The sequence below is a fragment of the Limanda limanda genome, chromosome 1, assembly GCF_963576545.1.
Source record: "Limanda limanda chromosome 1, fLimLim1.1, whole genome shotgun sequence".
In the NCBI taxonomy this organism is placed as follows: domain Eukaryota; kingdom Metazoa; phylum Chordata; class Actinopteri; order Pleuronectiformes; family Pleuronectidae; genus Limanda; species Limanda limanda.
The window spans coordinates 34386756-34401567 of NC_083636.1; the positions used below are offsets into that span (position 1 = coordinate 34386756).

Here is a 14812-nt window from a genome sequence, read left to right on the forward strand (position 1 = left end):
CGCATATTAAACTGTAATTAGATTTGGGCTGATGATGCGGAACTTAAAAGTGAGACCGCAGGGAAGAGGAGAGGTGGCAGCGAGCCGGGGAAACAAGACAGCAGGGAGACACGCAGATCACAGGCACTGTGTCGTAAATAGAGTGGGGATTGGGGGAAAAAGAATACAAAATATACAAATAGAATAGAAGGGAAGGCATAATTGCTATGTTACTTTACAATTCAAAGGGATGCTTTCCATGAATAATAACTTGGGTAGCAAACGTTCAATTGGGAGTTAAAGCCAAAACCTTTAATAACTGCGCTTGTTCTCTCGTATATATTTGTAAATCCAGCACCGGGCCAATCAATAAAGGTTTCACAAGCTTGTAAACACATATGAAATAATTATTATGATTCATTTCCCTTGATTAAATAGGTTTATTGGGACTAGGGTGATTTTTAAACTTGCATACAAAAACCAAATGACTATAAACAGTATCTGAATATACATCAAACCCCCACGTAAGCAAGGTGATCATGGTTATATATGGAGAAAAAAAGGACTTATCATCTCTAATGAGAGGAACACAAACATGAATGCTACTATAACCAGTTCACTACAACCAGCAGTGATGGTGAAGACAGTGACTCCCTATTCTGCCTCCTTTCTAATCTCCGAAAAACAACTCTTTTACCGACTTTCATTGACATCAGCCTGGTTTAGAAACTAAGTGTTGTCGGAGAAGCTGGAGAGCTGAGAGAGCTCCCGCTGCCCTGGCTCCACCCACTCAGTCCGGCTAGTGAACATTCAGGCTGATACCTACCGGGTAAACCGAGTGTTAGCGACGCCATCTGTTGCTGATGAATCACAGCTGCGCCCATACCTTCGCCGACTGACTGATTTTTCCGGGTGGCGAAGTGGACTTCCCTAAAGAGTGAAAAACAAAATGAGTGAAGCCAGGCTGCCGTCTCGCTGATTGCTGCCAACACTTCGTTTCCTCGTTGTTATTTTGGGGTTTCAAGTTCTCTGCATGTTACAGAACGACTGCGTGATCACTAGAACATTTACTCTGCTTGACTGACGTCCATTTTCTTCTGCAGCTGAGCTCCTGACAGCGGCCCCTGACCTGACCTCAGCAGCTGCCTTGTACCGGGGTCCCGTCTACGCCCTCCACGATGTGGGCGACAAAATCCCCATGACCAACTCCCCTCTGCTCGACCCGCTGCCCAACCTGAAGATTAAGGTGTACAACTCCTCGGGCTTAGTGACCCCACAGGACGACCTGGGGGGGGAGTTCTCCTCCAAACTCTCCCCTAAGCTGCCGCACTGCCTCCTGGACAACAGCGACAGCACGATGGGTCGCCGCACGCAGACCCAGACGCTGCTCCGCACCCGGGACCCGTCCTGCAGCGCGCTGGGCTCCTTCAGCTCCCAGGGGGGGCACCTCATTGTGCCCAACTCAGGTACGCTACCAGACAACCAGAGGAATTGTCTTCGCATTCGTGTGTTTTTGTTGTGTCATTCGGTTCATGTTCATATTTTTTTATTAAACAGGCATCCGGGCTGCACGTCTGAAAATATGCAGAAAAAGAACATAGTTGAACAAAGGAATAAATGAGTTGTGATTCACGGAAGAGGGATCTGCTAGTTCCTGCACATTCTCTCGTAGTTCATCTTAAAACTCATTAACCGTCTTTTGTCTGTTGCAAATGGAGCCGCAGGTTTTTCATTTTCGCAGTGGGTTCCACATTACATGTAAGAATATGTCATTGTGTGTGAGGGAGAAAGAGCCAGACAGGGTGTGTGTGTCCTTCTGTCTTTGTGGGGACCATTTTTCAGTCAGACCATACATAGTGAGGTCATTTTAAAGAAGTGAAAACAGTTTGACTGACTTTCCAGACTCTTTCTTGGCCGGGTGCACTAGCTTCTTATAGCACGTTTGAAAACAACAGGAGTTGACCCAAATGGCAGCAGATGAATTAGCACATTAAGTATCTATAAATAAAGGAGCAGTAGGGAAAAAAATCAATGGAGATGGAAATAAATAAACAGAATCTTAGAATGAATAAATGCAAGATAAAAGAAAAAGGAAGGTGGCTAAAAGATTGATTTAAAATCTAACAATAATAGGGAAGGTAACAAGTTCACGTGGGAAGAAAGAAGCCTGGAAGCAGCAACAAAAAACCTGGTGCCAATAACCTGGTCACCTTTGCTGTTGAAGCGTGAATAGGTCAGGGTCAACACCACATGCAGGGAATTACAATAAACCAGCCAAGAGGCAACAAAACAATGGACGACTGTTCCCCTACCCTTCACAACACTGCCTACCTTGTGTTTGATAAAGTTTACACACGTTTCCAAGAAGGTAAAGTTAGTTCGATCCGTTTGTAGATTGTTACCTGCTCAGTAAATAACGGAGATGTGGACAGATAACAACTTTAAATAGTTTTTCTTTACTGAAAAACACCTTTTAAGTATAATTTGTCAAACAAGCAGATCCAATAACAAACAGAATCAAAAACATGCGCTACAACAGTTCGTGGAATAAAATCCGATATTGAATGTGCACAGTGTAAACTTGCATGTATGAGATCTGCTGTAACCGTAACGCACAGAGACACGTCTTGGAAACAATACGCCAAACCATATGTGACCCATCAGCATATTGACCGCACACAGAACGAGCTGATGGATACCTTTAGGTGTGTGTGTGAGTCACCAGCGCTGCAGCAGAGGTGTACTGTTTCAGTCGGCTTACATTAGCCACGCTATCCTCACATCAGAACCACGCGGGCTGCTTGTAACACGCCACAGATGCGTGTTGACAGGCTCAGACAAACTCACAGCGACATTAAAGGATACTCCGACTTCTTAGGTTTCTGAAGTTTTTTCCGTTTTTTTATTTTTGTATTAATTCCAGTCCCAAAAAAAAAATCTCAGCTGCCGCTTGCGCTCGGCCACCTCATCGTGTTACATAGGGAGAGGAAAGAGCACATTTGATATTTGATCCGTTCATGTGTCTGGGTAATGAAATATTTGGTGGCAGTTGCGGCTGTTTGGTGTTTTGCATGTTTTAAAATGCATTTCCGATCTCTTTGGAGTTTTCGCTGCGAGGGAGAGAGAGAGTGGCAGCGAGCGAGACGTCCCCGGTGCAGAGTTGTGATGTTACTACCTAGCAAGAGAATCTGTCTGTTTGCCTTTTTGAAAACTTCACTACAAGGACATGGGAAATCGATGAGATGATCTGAGAACCGCCCTCCAGACAGGAAACTGTGTCTGGTGTGTGTGTGTGCATGATGGAATGTGGGGAGTGGGGGGTGGGATCCTAAAATACATATCGGACAGGACATATCAAATCAATCTGAGATGGAAAAATGTAAATCACGCCGGCTGCAGCAATATGAGGATTGTGTGACGAGGAGGGAGAGCATTGATTTTAGAAATGAAATGTCACATCATCAGGGAGCAGGCGGTAAAGTGCCAGAGTTTTTATGTGTGGGACTGAGGGGGAGTTTGGATTATTACTGTTTTTTTTCCTAAGAAAAATAATTATTACTTCTCACTGGGGCTTTAACTGCTCTTTACTGGTGTCGTACCACATTAAGATATTCACGTTACAAATACACTCATGAAACATTTAAGCATTAAAGAGCTTTTACGGTGAATATCTCAGTGGGTTTGTAACTGGGATTCACCGTGTGGGCCTTGGGGTCCAATTGTTTCAGAGGACTTTCCCTTTTACTCGAGAAATTAATTATTACCTCCATCGAGGAGCTATTTCTTTCACTCCAGTCCATTAATTTGCTGGTTTCTTTGTTTTTAGGATCAAGATAACGCAAAAACTACATACACATGGCGTTTTTCAATATTTGGATTTATTGATTATTTTCTGATTTTTCAGAGAATAATTCATGGTTTTAGATGAATAAACACCTGCAGGTTAAGTGAGCTGATATGTATGAGTGTATGAAATTTGGTGCAGATCCAAATGAAAATCTGGATCTTGTAAATGTAACGGTTTCATAAGGGACCTGTTGGTCGTTGGCATTCTAGTATTTAGAATATATCATTCAAATATTTACATTTAGGTTTCAGTCATTATCCTGGCCTGTTGTTTTTCTCTATGATCTCATTGACTGAAATAATTGCCAAATTAAACTGAGAATAATGACAGATATTGACAGCACAAGTAGCAATGAAGACTTCTCGAGTCTACCTGACATTTCCTTACATTTTCTTACATCTGCCTGTTTTTGTGTCTCTCTGTTTTCCTTCTCCCCAGGGGTGAGCCTGCTAATTCCAGCGGGGGCCATTCCTCAGGGCAGACAATATGAGATGTATGTGACGGTTCAGAGGAAGGACAACATGAGGTAAGCAGCGCCGCCTGCCACATCCACGCCCCAGAGCCGTGTTTTACCCCTGTCAATTCTCTCACACGCCAAGGCTGCTGTCACATCCTCACTAAACGGCATCGTGTTCTGCCTGCATGTGTAACTGTGTTATTCTCTGTGCACCTCCAGGCCGGCGGTGGATGATGGTCAAACTGTGCTGGGCCCCGTGGTGAGCTGCGGGCCACCCGGGGCCCTGTTGACTCGGCCCGTCATCATCACCATGCACCACTGCGCCGTGTTCGACGGCCAACTGGATTGGCTGATCCAGCTCAAGAACCAGTCGCCGCACAACCAGTGGGAGGTGAGATGTGAGACGCGTGATGAAAACTGTGCAGGAAGACTCCAGTGTCTGTCACCATGAAAAGAATTAGAAAATGGGCCATTGTGACAGTCATGCAGATTCACTGTATTATTTAATAAGCAACGCTGCATTTGATTCTACTCAGCAAAGTTATTGTGAGAAAGGAAAAAACCCTTTTGTAACAGGTGCTGGAACAGTAACCCTCTGATATCAGGGGACAGGCTGGCACTGTTTTTTACCCCAGGACTGTTTTACGAATGCCTATTTTTGTTTGTGTGTATCTGTCTGTTTTTTTGGAAGCCTTGTGCCTGCAGGCTCCATCATTAACAGGGCAGATGATGAAGATAAGTTGAGTCGCTGAGGGCAGCAGTGTGACTTTGCCCTCTCTGCCTCTTTTTCCCTTTTTCTGGTCTCTCTCTTACTCACACAAACACAGAAACAGACGATTTACCGCAAGGAAATAATTTGTAGAGAAAGCGTGCCTCCACCTTTATTACAAAAACGGCTTTAAACTTGTCAGAAATGGTTCAGTCCTCCAGACCCAAGCTAATAACATGACAAGCCTTCATCTCATCAGGCAGGAGTTTGTTGAGGCGCTGAAAATATATAAATATGAAGACCTGAAACTTAATAATTTGCATAGCAGCCCAAGCAGAATGAAAAGCAGTAGATATACGATGCAGAGCACGTGAACATATCCTCAAGTCTGCAAAGGAGATTATGTTTTCACCCCTTTTCTGTTTGTTTGTAAGAAAGATTACACAAAAACAACCAAACAGATTTCCACAAAACTTGGTGGAAAGATGTGATATGGGTCAGGGAGAAAAAACAATAGCATTTTTCGGTGTGGGCCCAAATCAGAGAATAGATCCAGAAAATGTTATCCTCCTTTTTCTTTTTTACATTTCACCAATTTCCCAGTGAATAATTGACGAATCTTGATGGAAAGAAATCTGCCATATTTAGTTGACTGATATCTATGACTGTCCAAACTCCTGGTTCTCCTGTAAATTGGGATTTAAGTCTATATACTGTAAAACTATGGCCTAAATTATGAGGTAAAAATGTAAAGAGGGCTTTATTTGCTGAGGATATCTGGTGAAAATCCAGCTCGGTAACAACAGACTTCAGCCGCTTTGGCTTGTAGCTTGAATAACATCATTCCCAGGAGGTCTTTGCACTATCTCCACTGCCGATGTGACGATATGACTTATGGTGCAGGAAGAGCTGCCAGACAGGCCCCACATACCTTTTCTGACAGTGATGAATTACTCGGGGGCAGCCAATAAAGCTCGGTGTAAACTAAATAATTTTCAGGAAGAAATAACTATTGATTACATCTCTGACCCGTCAGAAGTGCAGACGGCAATATCCAAGGTGATGACATCTTCCTTTTATATGAGCTCCTCTTCCCGCCGAGGGCAGGCTTTCGTGTATTCATCAGCACGGCGGAAAAACAGGAGAGACGAGCTCCTTCGAAGTAATTCATGGATATTAGAGTCATCAAGTCACACAGGCACACCAGGTGTCGCTCAGAAAACGTGGCGCAGCGATGATGATGAAGACACGAGGTCAAATAACGAGGAACATGTGGGACTTTCTGCTTCAGTAACTCCAAACTGAGATTTATCCTCCTGCGCCTCTGAGGAAAGAAAAAAAAAAATCAGCTGATGACTGCAGTCAGACATTTGTGAATATATTACGCTGTGTGTGAGCGTGTGCGAGCAAGAGTGTGTGTGTGTTTGTTTGTGTCGGTCGATGTACATGTGTATAAAGGCAAAAGCTTACTTTTCCTCTGTGTTTTCTAATTATCCCCCCAATAAGGAGCCCCAGTGCCATTTCCCCAGGAGCAGTTAAAGAGTCTAATGATCAGCCATAATACTGCTGTTAAACGGCCTAGCTCACAATAAAATACTGTAATTCCTCTTCTGTCTCTCATAATAGGCTGAATTAATGCCAATGCCGCTGCTCACAGGAGTGTTTGGATTAGAGAGAGGGAAGACGCAGAGCGAGCGAGAGGAGGCGAGATCAAGAGAGATGGAGAGAGAGAGAGAGAGAGGGAGAGAGAGGGTCACATGAGCCCCCACCGACCCGACACTCTTAATTAAAGAGAAATATGTCCCGGCATTAGGGCTTTTTACAGGGGTCAACTGCAAATGGCCTTGTAACTCACTCTTCCATTACCTCACATACACGATGGCCCGGTGTCAGACATTAGTAACACACACATACTACGTGTAATATCTAAGGGACACAGCTAATGCGAGGAGGCCACGACCCCTGGTTGTATTTTCTTTGTGAAAGCGACATTTAGATTCAGTTCACTTTCCATTCCCAGAATTGAAAAAGCTTCATAAACCAGAATTTGTTTTAATCGCACATCAGCCAAAAAACTACTGATTTCCCATAGAGCTAGGAAGTTGTTTCTGAAACACTTTTTTATCTACTTTGTTGAAATCCTCTTCACGTCCTGATAGTCATCAATAAATAAAGTTGTCTGCAAAAAAAGTTAGTGAGCGAATCTCAGAAAAGTCGTCTTCTAGTAGCTCATGTGTTTTGGGGGCGTAGCTTTCACGAGGGCCAATGGGATGGTTGCATTTTTCTTCAGTTTAACAGGCTCTTGAAAACCTTGGATTACCAACCCTAGCTTTAAAGGTTTTTAAGTCACTAGATCAATTTTGTCAACTTTCATTCTGCTCTGTGTCAAAACATTTAAATCAGGGAACAATGTGGGAGGTTGTAGGATACTGACCATAAGTCTGATCTCCACTGAAACGTTAATACATGACAATGTCTTTTTGTAGTGTTTTAGATTGAAATCCCATTTCTAGGAATGAAACAAATGATCAAATTAAATTTGGGACAACACAAGTTTGATAATGGGACCCAGAAAGTAGCATTAATTTCATATTTTACTCTCTTTGTCTAGTAGTTAAACTTCAGCCTTTCTTTCCTTTCCAAATGTAAACCTACATAGAAACGTTGGTGGGCCAGAGCCAGAATAACAGATTTGGTCTATTTAAAGATTCCATTAATCATGTTCTTGTTTGTTTTCATCTTTTTTCAGTTCATCCTGGCATTATTCCCCAAAAAATTGTTTAAGCACTTAATCACCCACACTTTGTCTTTCTCTCTCTCTCTCTGTCCGTCCCGTAGGATGTGGTCGTGGTCGGGGAAGAGAACTTCACCACGCCGTGCTACATCCAGATGGATGACGAGGCCTCCCACATCCTGACGGAGACGCTGGGCACCTACTGCCTCGTGGGCCAAACTCTCAGTGCCGCCACCATCAAGCGCCTCAAGCTCGCCATCTTCGGGCCGGTCACCTGCCCCGGCATGGAGTATCACATCAGAGTGTACTGCCTGGACGACACGCAGGACTCACTCAAGGTAACTGTGCCAAGGTTGTGTAGCAGAAGCTGGATGCTTTTGTGTTAATGATGTTTGTTTTTTTGTTGAGTTTGTAGTTTTGCCTGAATTGTTAATGTTTGCGTGTAGGCACAGCGAGCAGATGAGGTGTGGGAGGTTGAATGACAAATCTTTTGTGTTGCCGTCGCACAACGAAAGGAGAGAGGAGCTCGATTTTTAATAGCTGCTCCTGCTGGAAAGATGTTCGCTAACATAAAATAAGCCAAATTTATCCCCCTGTACTCCACTGTTGTCTCCACACCTCACTTCTGTTTAATACCTCCATCTACCTACGTGGCGGAAAGATAAGGAAGGATTATTATAGCGAGCAGGGATATTGAACACGGTTATTAAGTTTGGGAATGGGTAATGAGAAGTGATAGTGATCCTGCTGCAAGGACACTGAAGCTGCTTTTCAGATGGCACATGCAGATTCATAAAGGCCTGAGGGAAGGTGACACAAAAATCACATTTCATATCAAAATGTGCAGGAAAAATATGTAAATGCACAAAAGTAGAAAAGTAAAAGTTGTTTTAAATCAATCGTGTGTTTGTGTTTTTCAGGAGGTCCTGCAGATGGAGAAGCAGATGGGCGGGAAGCTGCTGGACGAACCAAAGACTCTCAACTTTAAAGACAGCACTCACAATCTGAGACTCTCCATCCACGACGTCCCCCACGCGATGTGGAAGAGCAAGCTGCTGGCCAAGTATCAGGTAAAAACTGCTCCTTCAAAAGAAGCCTTTAAACTGTGTCACGCAAACTCCCCCCAGCAGCCAAGTAACGTCCTCTGCCTTCCTGGCGTGATCGTTGCAGGAGCTCTCCTTCCAGCAAGTGTGGAGCGGCTCACAGAGGAACCTCCACTGCTGCTTCACCCTGGAGCGGTTCTCCTCCTGCACCGTGGACCTGGCCTGCAAGATCTGCGTGCGGCAAGTGGAGGGAGAAGGACAGATTTTCCAGCTGGACACCACACTGTCAGAGGTGAGGTCTCGCACTTAGCTGTTCCATCTATTTGTCTGTCCACGCTTTGTACCACATGTCCTTTGAGGGTAAAGGGGGGAGCAAAAGGCGACAGAGCAACATTCACACAACGCAATGCAAATTAAGTAAACATGCAAATAGGAAACACATGCAAATTAAGAAAACCTTTTCATCGATTTGACGTGCGCTCCAAAAAATCAAAACCCATGCAAATACAGGCTGCAAAATGCAAATGGAAATGTTTCCAGGGGACCGGAGAAAGGGATGAACCTGGCTGCAGTTCAATGCTCTGTGAAGTTTTTGAAGTCTGCTTCTCGTCAGTAGTGATGGAACTTTGGAAGCATTGAACTACAGCGTGAAGATTTTTTTCTGAGATGGCTTGCGCTGTGACTTTTTGCATCACCAAAGTCTTGAAAGATTAGTTTGACCTTTGAACCTTCCTGTCGCCTCAATTTTGCATTCAGAGAAGCCACATTTCCTTCACTTAGCGCCTCTTCCTGTGATGTGAGAGGGACTCGAGTGAATTCACACACACTCAGATTTTGCAATGTTCACCAAAGTCGTTTTCAGACAAGAACCCAATTGTCCGAACATTTTCCACAGTTTGCCTTTCACAAATGAAAAACCCAGCATTCACATTAACAGGAAGCATTCAGGCGAGGGGTGGCGTCTTGGAAGAGCAAGCAGGAGGAGGCAGGGCACGACGTATAAATTCCGCTCGTGAAATCACGTTTTTTTATTCACAGCACATTGAAACCGAAGACAGCCCTTATCTCCAAAAGCTCTCGAATCTTATGTCTTTTAAAGATGACATATTTCACTCAGAATTCTACATGTATGGCTCCTGGTTTCTATCCCGTAGATATTTGTGTTCCTTTGTCGTTTTTTCCTCAGTTTTTGCAACTGTGTGTATCTGTGGAAATGCCATCAATGCAACCAATTGCTCACAATGAATTCCCAGGACAATCATCATCCAGTATTCTCACATGGGCTCACTCCCACAGAATGGAGTGACTCGGACATTCTCAAGTGTAACCCCTCCATGTTAATGTCTGGAGAATATCCGGCTCTCGGTGCAGGTCTGAAAGCAGCTAAAGACCCACAGGGTGGAAGATAGGAAGTCTTGACCCTGCGGCCCTCATGCAGGTCTGTGTATGACAGACCGGCGAGGAGCGGAGGGGGAATAATCACCCGGCAGTCGTGCTGTTCTTGCTTCACAAAGGCCATCTGGCCAGGAGAATAGAGCTTGAGGGATGGTGGAGCACTCGGGCTTTGTGCTCGGTAATGAGATGAATTACAGTACATGCAGTGCGGAGCCGTGTCCCCGCCTGGCCTCGGCTCATTTGTCTCCGGGTCTTGCTCTCGTCTCCGTAGCCAGACCTGCAGCACTTAATCCTGCAGATGCAACATATTTGAAAATCACTCAGCTCGCATCAATAAATGGATGGCAATGAAATGAATGATTTTCCACTGTGTTTTTTTTTTTATAGAACCCAGAAGCAGAAATTTGTGCAACAAATCCATTCGTGCTACATTATGTTTCGTTTTGTTAGACGATGTTAAATAATGTTCATGCCCCCTGTAGCCTGAATAAATACCACTGCTACAGCCCTGGTTTATCATTCAACCTCATCCTCATTCTCTCTCTCTGTCTCTCTCTCTGTCTGTCTTAAAGGATTCCCAGAGTATTGACACGTCCCTGCTGGACCCGGCCAGTAACATCACCACACTCGTGGGGCCCAACGCCTTCCGCATCCCTGTGTCCATCCGGCAGAAGCTGTGCGGCAGCCTGGACGCACCAGCGACCAGGGGCAACGACTGGAGGATGTTGGCCCACAAACTTAATCTTGACAGGTGGGTTAGAGGAAGAGCCCGAGAGAGGAGAGGAGTGAGACAGTGACTCAGACTTAAGCCCCTTTAGTGGTCACGGCTTGGCCACGAGAGCTGTCACTGGGCTCTCTCATGTTTCTCAAGAAGGGGAAATGAAAGAGGAAATAAGAGTCGACTTGTTTTGGAAAATCCTCATCGTCTTGATGTCGATGTGAATTTTAAGTGGCCTTTTTCTTTTCATTAGAAGGAGACGAAACATGGGAAATAAAACTGTAGATAACTAATCTCCCTTTTATTTGGTAGTGATTGTTCCTCAGGAATGTGCCTAGTACAGATAAGCATCTGTTGAATTGAGATTAATTGAACTGGACGGAACTGAGGGAGAGGGAGAGAGAGGAAGATGGAACAAAACGTCACCCGTGTGTCTTTGATAGTGTTTGTGTGTGTGTGTGTGTGTGTGACGGTGGTTCAGCGTGTGTCCGTTTATAAGGTCCCAGCTCAGTGGGGCGGCCTTATCACAAGCAGCAGCTGCAGATTGACGAGACCACTGACAGTGTGGCGTGAATGAGAGAGAGAGAGAGAGAGAGAGAGAGAGAGAGGGAGAGACAGGGGATCTAGCCGCCTGATTCCAGCTCATTCACCGATGATTCACACAGAACAGAAGCTTACTCATTATTCAGCTCATTATTTTTCCGTTTGAATGTTCAAAACAACGAGAACTCAAGTGTTTGTTTTTTGAATATCATGAACTCGAATTTACATTCAAAAAACGTCGGTGTGAAAAATAGGATTTGGGAAATATCAACTGCAGCGCGAGCACTTAACACAGTCGACCTTTAGTTCATGTTTATTACCTTAAGGGACAGTTGCTCATTTGCGTTTCCTTCTGGACTTTCTATGAAGTGGATTATTTTTCTGTGCTTGTGACAATCACCACTCTCTTGTTGCAAGAACCATAAAATCGGTTTAAACTGACCACTTAAAGAAAATGTTAACAACTTGAACAAAACAAAAAGATGATGACCATTGATTCTGACGCCAAAAACAAATATAAGCATATAAGGTCAACCTGTGCTCTTTAATATTGTTTCTCCTGTTGTGGCAAGAGTTGTGTTCAAAATCCCTCACTTATTCAGTCCTCTCTATCCTCTGTGTCGGGGGTTCCATGGACACCTTCAGGTCATTTTCTCAGCACCGTTGCCCCACAATTAAAACATTTCTTGTCAAGGATGGTCAGTACATATTGTGCTGAGTATTATTCCACATGAACAAATAGAATATGTTAAGTGTCTGCTCCAACTTCTATCTCGTTTCGATCAAGGCTTTTCCATTTGCAACCGCCAAGGCTTTTTATTCATCTCTTGTGGTCTCTTGAACAGGAAATCTCAAGATTGCTTTTATGGGAATTTCTTCACATTTTGATCAGTTGTCACTTGAACTCAAAGATTAACTGATTTGAGTTGGGTGGTCGAAGGTCATAGTGACCTTGTATGAATCTAGAAATAAGAGGTATGTCTGGTTAGAGGTCATTTTAGTTCTTTCATAGAGAATGAGCACAATGCATGATGGTATGTGGTGCTTGGTCAGTGACCTTCGGTTCTAACTACTTTTCATGAGGCCTTCTGGGATACAATGAGTCCACTATATAAGGTATACAAATTATTGCTCCACATTCGGAAGCACTATATATATAGCGAACTCAGTATTCAGTGGGTAGAGAGTGATTTCATCCACAGCCTCAGTTATGACTTCATTTAAGACACAAGCTTAGTGAGCACAGGGAGACACGTAAAGACACCTGTCCTGCACAGATGGTGTCAGCCCCTGCGTCCTCATTCCTCTCTGATAACCATCCACCTTATTTTTTTCCTAACCTATCCATCTCTGTTCTGTCACTCTCTCCCCTGCAGGTATCTCAACTACTTCGCCACCAAATCCAGTCCTACGGGAGTGATCCTGGATCTGTGGGAAGCCCAGCATTTCCCCGATGGCAATCTCGGTCGCCTCGCTCAGGTACTGGAGGAGATGGGACGGCATGACAGCCTTCTCCCGGCAATGACTGAGCACTGACATCTGCCCACCAGGGACTGTGAAATTCCAGGGAGGAAGAAGACATAAACAGAAAATAAGGGCGAAGGGGGGGGCGGACGCCCGAAAGCAGGAGAGAGTCATATTGGCATCGCGGTGACAAACGCACGCACACGCTCCCAGACACTGTGTGTGTTTGTGTGTGTGTGTACACTCAAAGAAGATAAAAAGAGCTAGGTCTACTCAGCCATGACCCAGTTTAACATTGGCAACAAAGGGTGTAAAAACTTGGAAGGGTAAACAAGAATCTGTGCCAGTCACTTCTCGCTGGCTGTTCCTCTCGCTGGTAGAACGACTTGATATTTTTTGGCTCTCGTCTCGTTGGGATCCGCCGTCCGGACATCGCCCCCCCGGCCGACGCTCCGACCCACGAGCAGAGGTCAAAGGATCCGAGGAGCAACCGGCTCAGATCAAACGAAAAGCATCTCTCACTCTCCGTAAACCCGTCTCCATAGCAACTCCGCGGAGTGTGTGTTCTGTGATAACATTGTATTTAATAATATGTCTATTTATACATATCCTTTTTTTTTATTGTATTTTATGCTGCCTGTTAGGGAATACTTTGTAGTGTCCTCACTTCTTTTTTTTTTAAAGTTTCTTTATTCCATTATGTTTGACTGTATCATAGCACCCCCTGGTGGACTCTCGCAGTAACGACTCATCCTGCCGGCCACATTTTCCATGTACAGAAGGAAGTCGATGATGTAACCATTTTACCATTTTAGTGTTGCCGTTGTAACTAATATTGATTAATTATTCACGTTATGTATAATTATTGATTTTCAAGTATGTGTACATCGTTTAATTTGCAAGTCTTTAAAAATATCGTCTTTAAGTTGAAATAGATTTTTTTTTCTTTGCTTTTCTTTTGTTTTGCTGTGTGGTTTTTTTTTATAAATCAGATCATTTGACAGATTCCACCAGTCTATAACCCGTTAGTAGAAGGCAATCAACATCACATTCCCCAACGGACTCGAACTCACGACCAACGGTGACGATATGTTTGTTGTTCAAAGTGACGTGACCGAGACCAGGCAGAGATGAGAGGTGGAAACTGTGGAGAAGGGAATCAAATAAGTATATTTTTGTAGGACCAATGCAACTGAATACAACTGCTTTGTACCAAAAAACTTGACATACAGTGTGTGAGATTAAATTTAATACACAAGGTGATCATCTAAATGTCAACTGTCATTTCAAAAAGAGACGTTTTCCACGTTCACGTGCGGTTTCGGAGGAGAACAGCGGTCTTCACTTGGATTACTGGTGGTTGTTCATTAATGACGGAGGCCATTGATATTACGACACTGACTGTGCATAAAAAAAATAGCTGCAAATGCAACATTCCTTCGATTCAGCGGCACTCGTGATTGTCCAAGTGGTCTTAATTGATTTTTGTTTTAATGGTACGTAAAAAAGAAGAAAAAAAAAAGGTCTATGCAAACTCTGCATCTTTTTGAAACAATCCTTACATTCTCAGTGGGCCACAGCCTTTGCATTTCCCCAGTTGTCCTTCAGCTTCATGAGTATTAATGTGTTATAGTGAAAATGTAGCCTGTCTGTCTCTGGCACTCACCATGTCCTTCGCAACTGCTTGCATCTCGTCTGTCCAGTTACTGTACAAAGTGTAAGAAAGAATTTTTAAGACTAATAATAAATTATATTTATATGCAACATTGGAAAGGAAGCACCAGCAGCTGTTTTGTTTGAATTGTGAGATTAAGACACACAAGAGTGCCTTGGAGACACAGTCGTTTAATTAGGGAATGTTCCCCCGGTCCACTCGCACACTCTCGTGATCACATATGTACAGATTAAATAAGGCACATGCCG

The 14812-nt window shown here is 43.9% G+C and overlaps 1 protein-coding gene across 2 annotated transcripts in view; it reads left to right on the forward strand.

Annotated features, from left to right (window-relative positions):
* unc5cb (unc-5 netrin receptor Cb) overlaps positions 1–14152 on the forward strand; it is a 119852-nt gene extending 105700 nt beyond the window's left edge. For both annotated transcript variants that reach the window (XM_061079054.1, XM_061079064.1), the window contains 8 exons: positions 1083–1445; positions 4265–4352; positions 4503–4674; positions 7831–8064; positions 8647–8796; positions 8897–9061; positions 10737–10915; positions 12802–14152. In XM_061079054.1, the coding sequence (XP_060935037.1) occupies positions 1083–1445; positions 4265–4352; positions 4503–4674; positions 7831–8064; positions 8647–8796; positions 8897–9061; positions 10737–10915; positions 12802–12961 (1511 nt within the window). In that variant the 3' untranslated portion in view covers positions 12962–14152. The remainder of the gene's footprint in view (positions 1–1082; positions 1446–4264; positions 4353–4502; positions 4675–7830; positions 8065–8646; positions 8797–8896; positions 9062–10736; positions 10916–12801) is intronic.
* Positions 14153–14812: the final 660 nt, after the last annotated feature.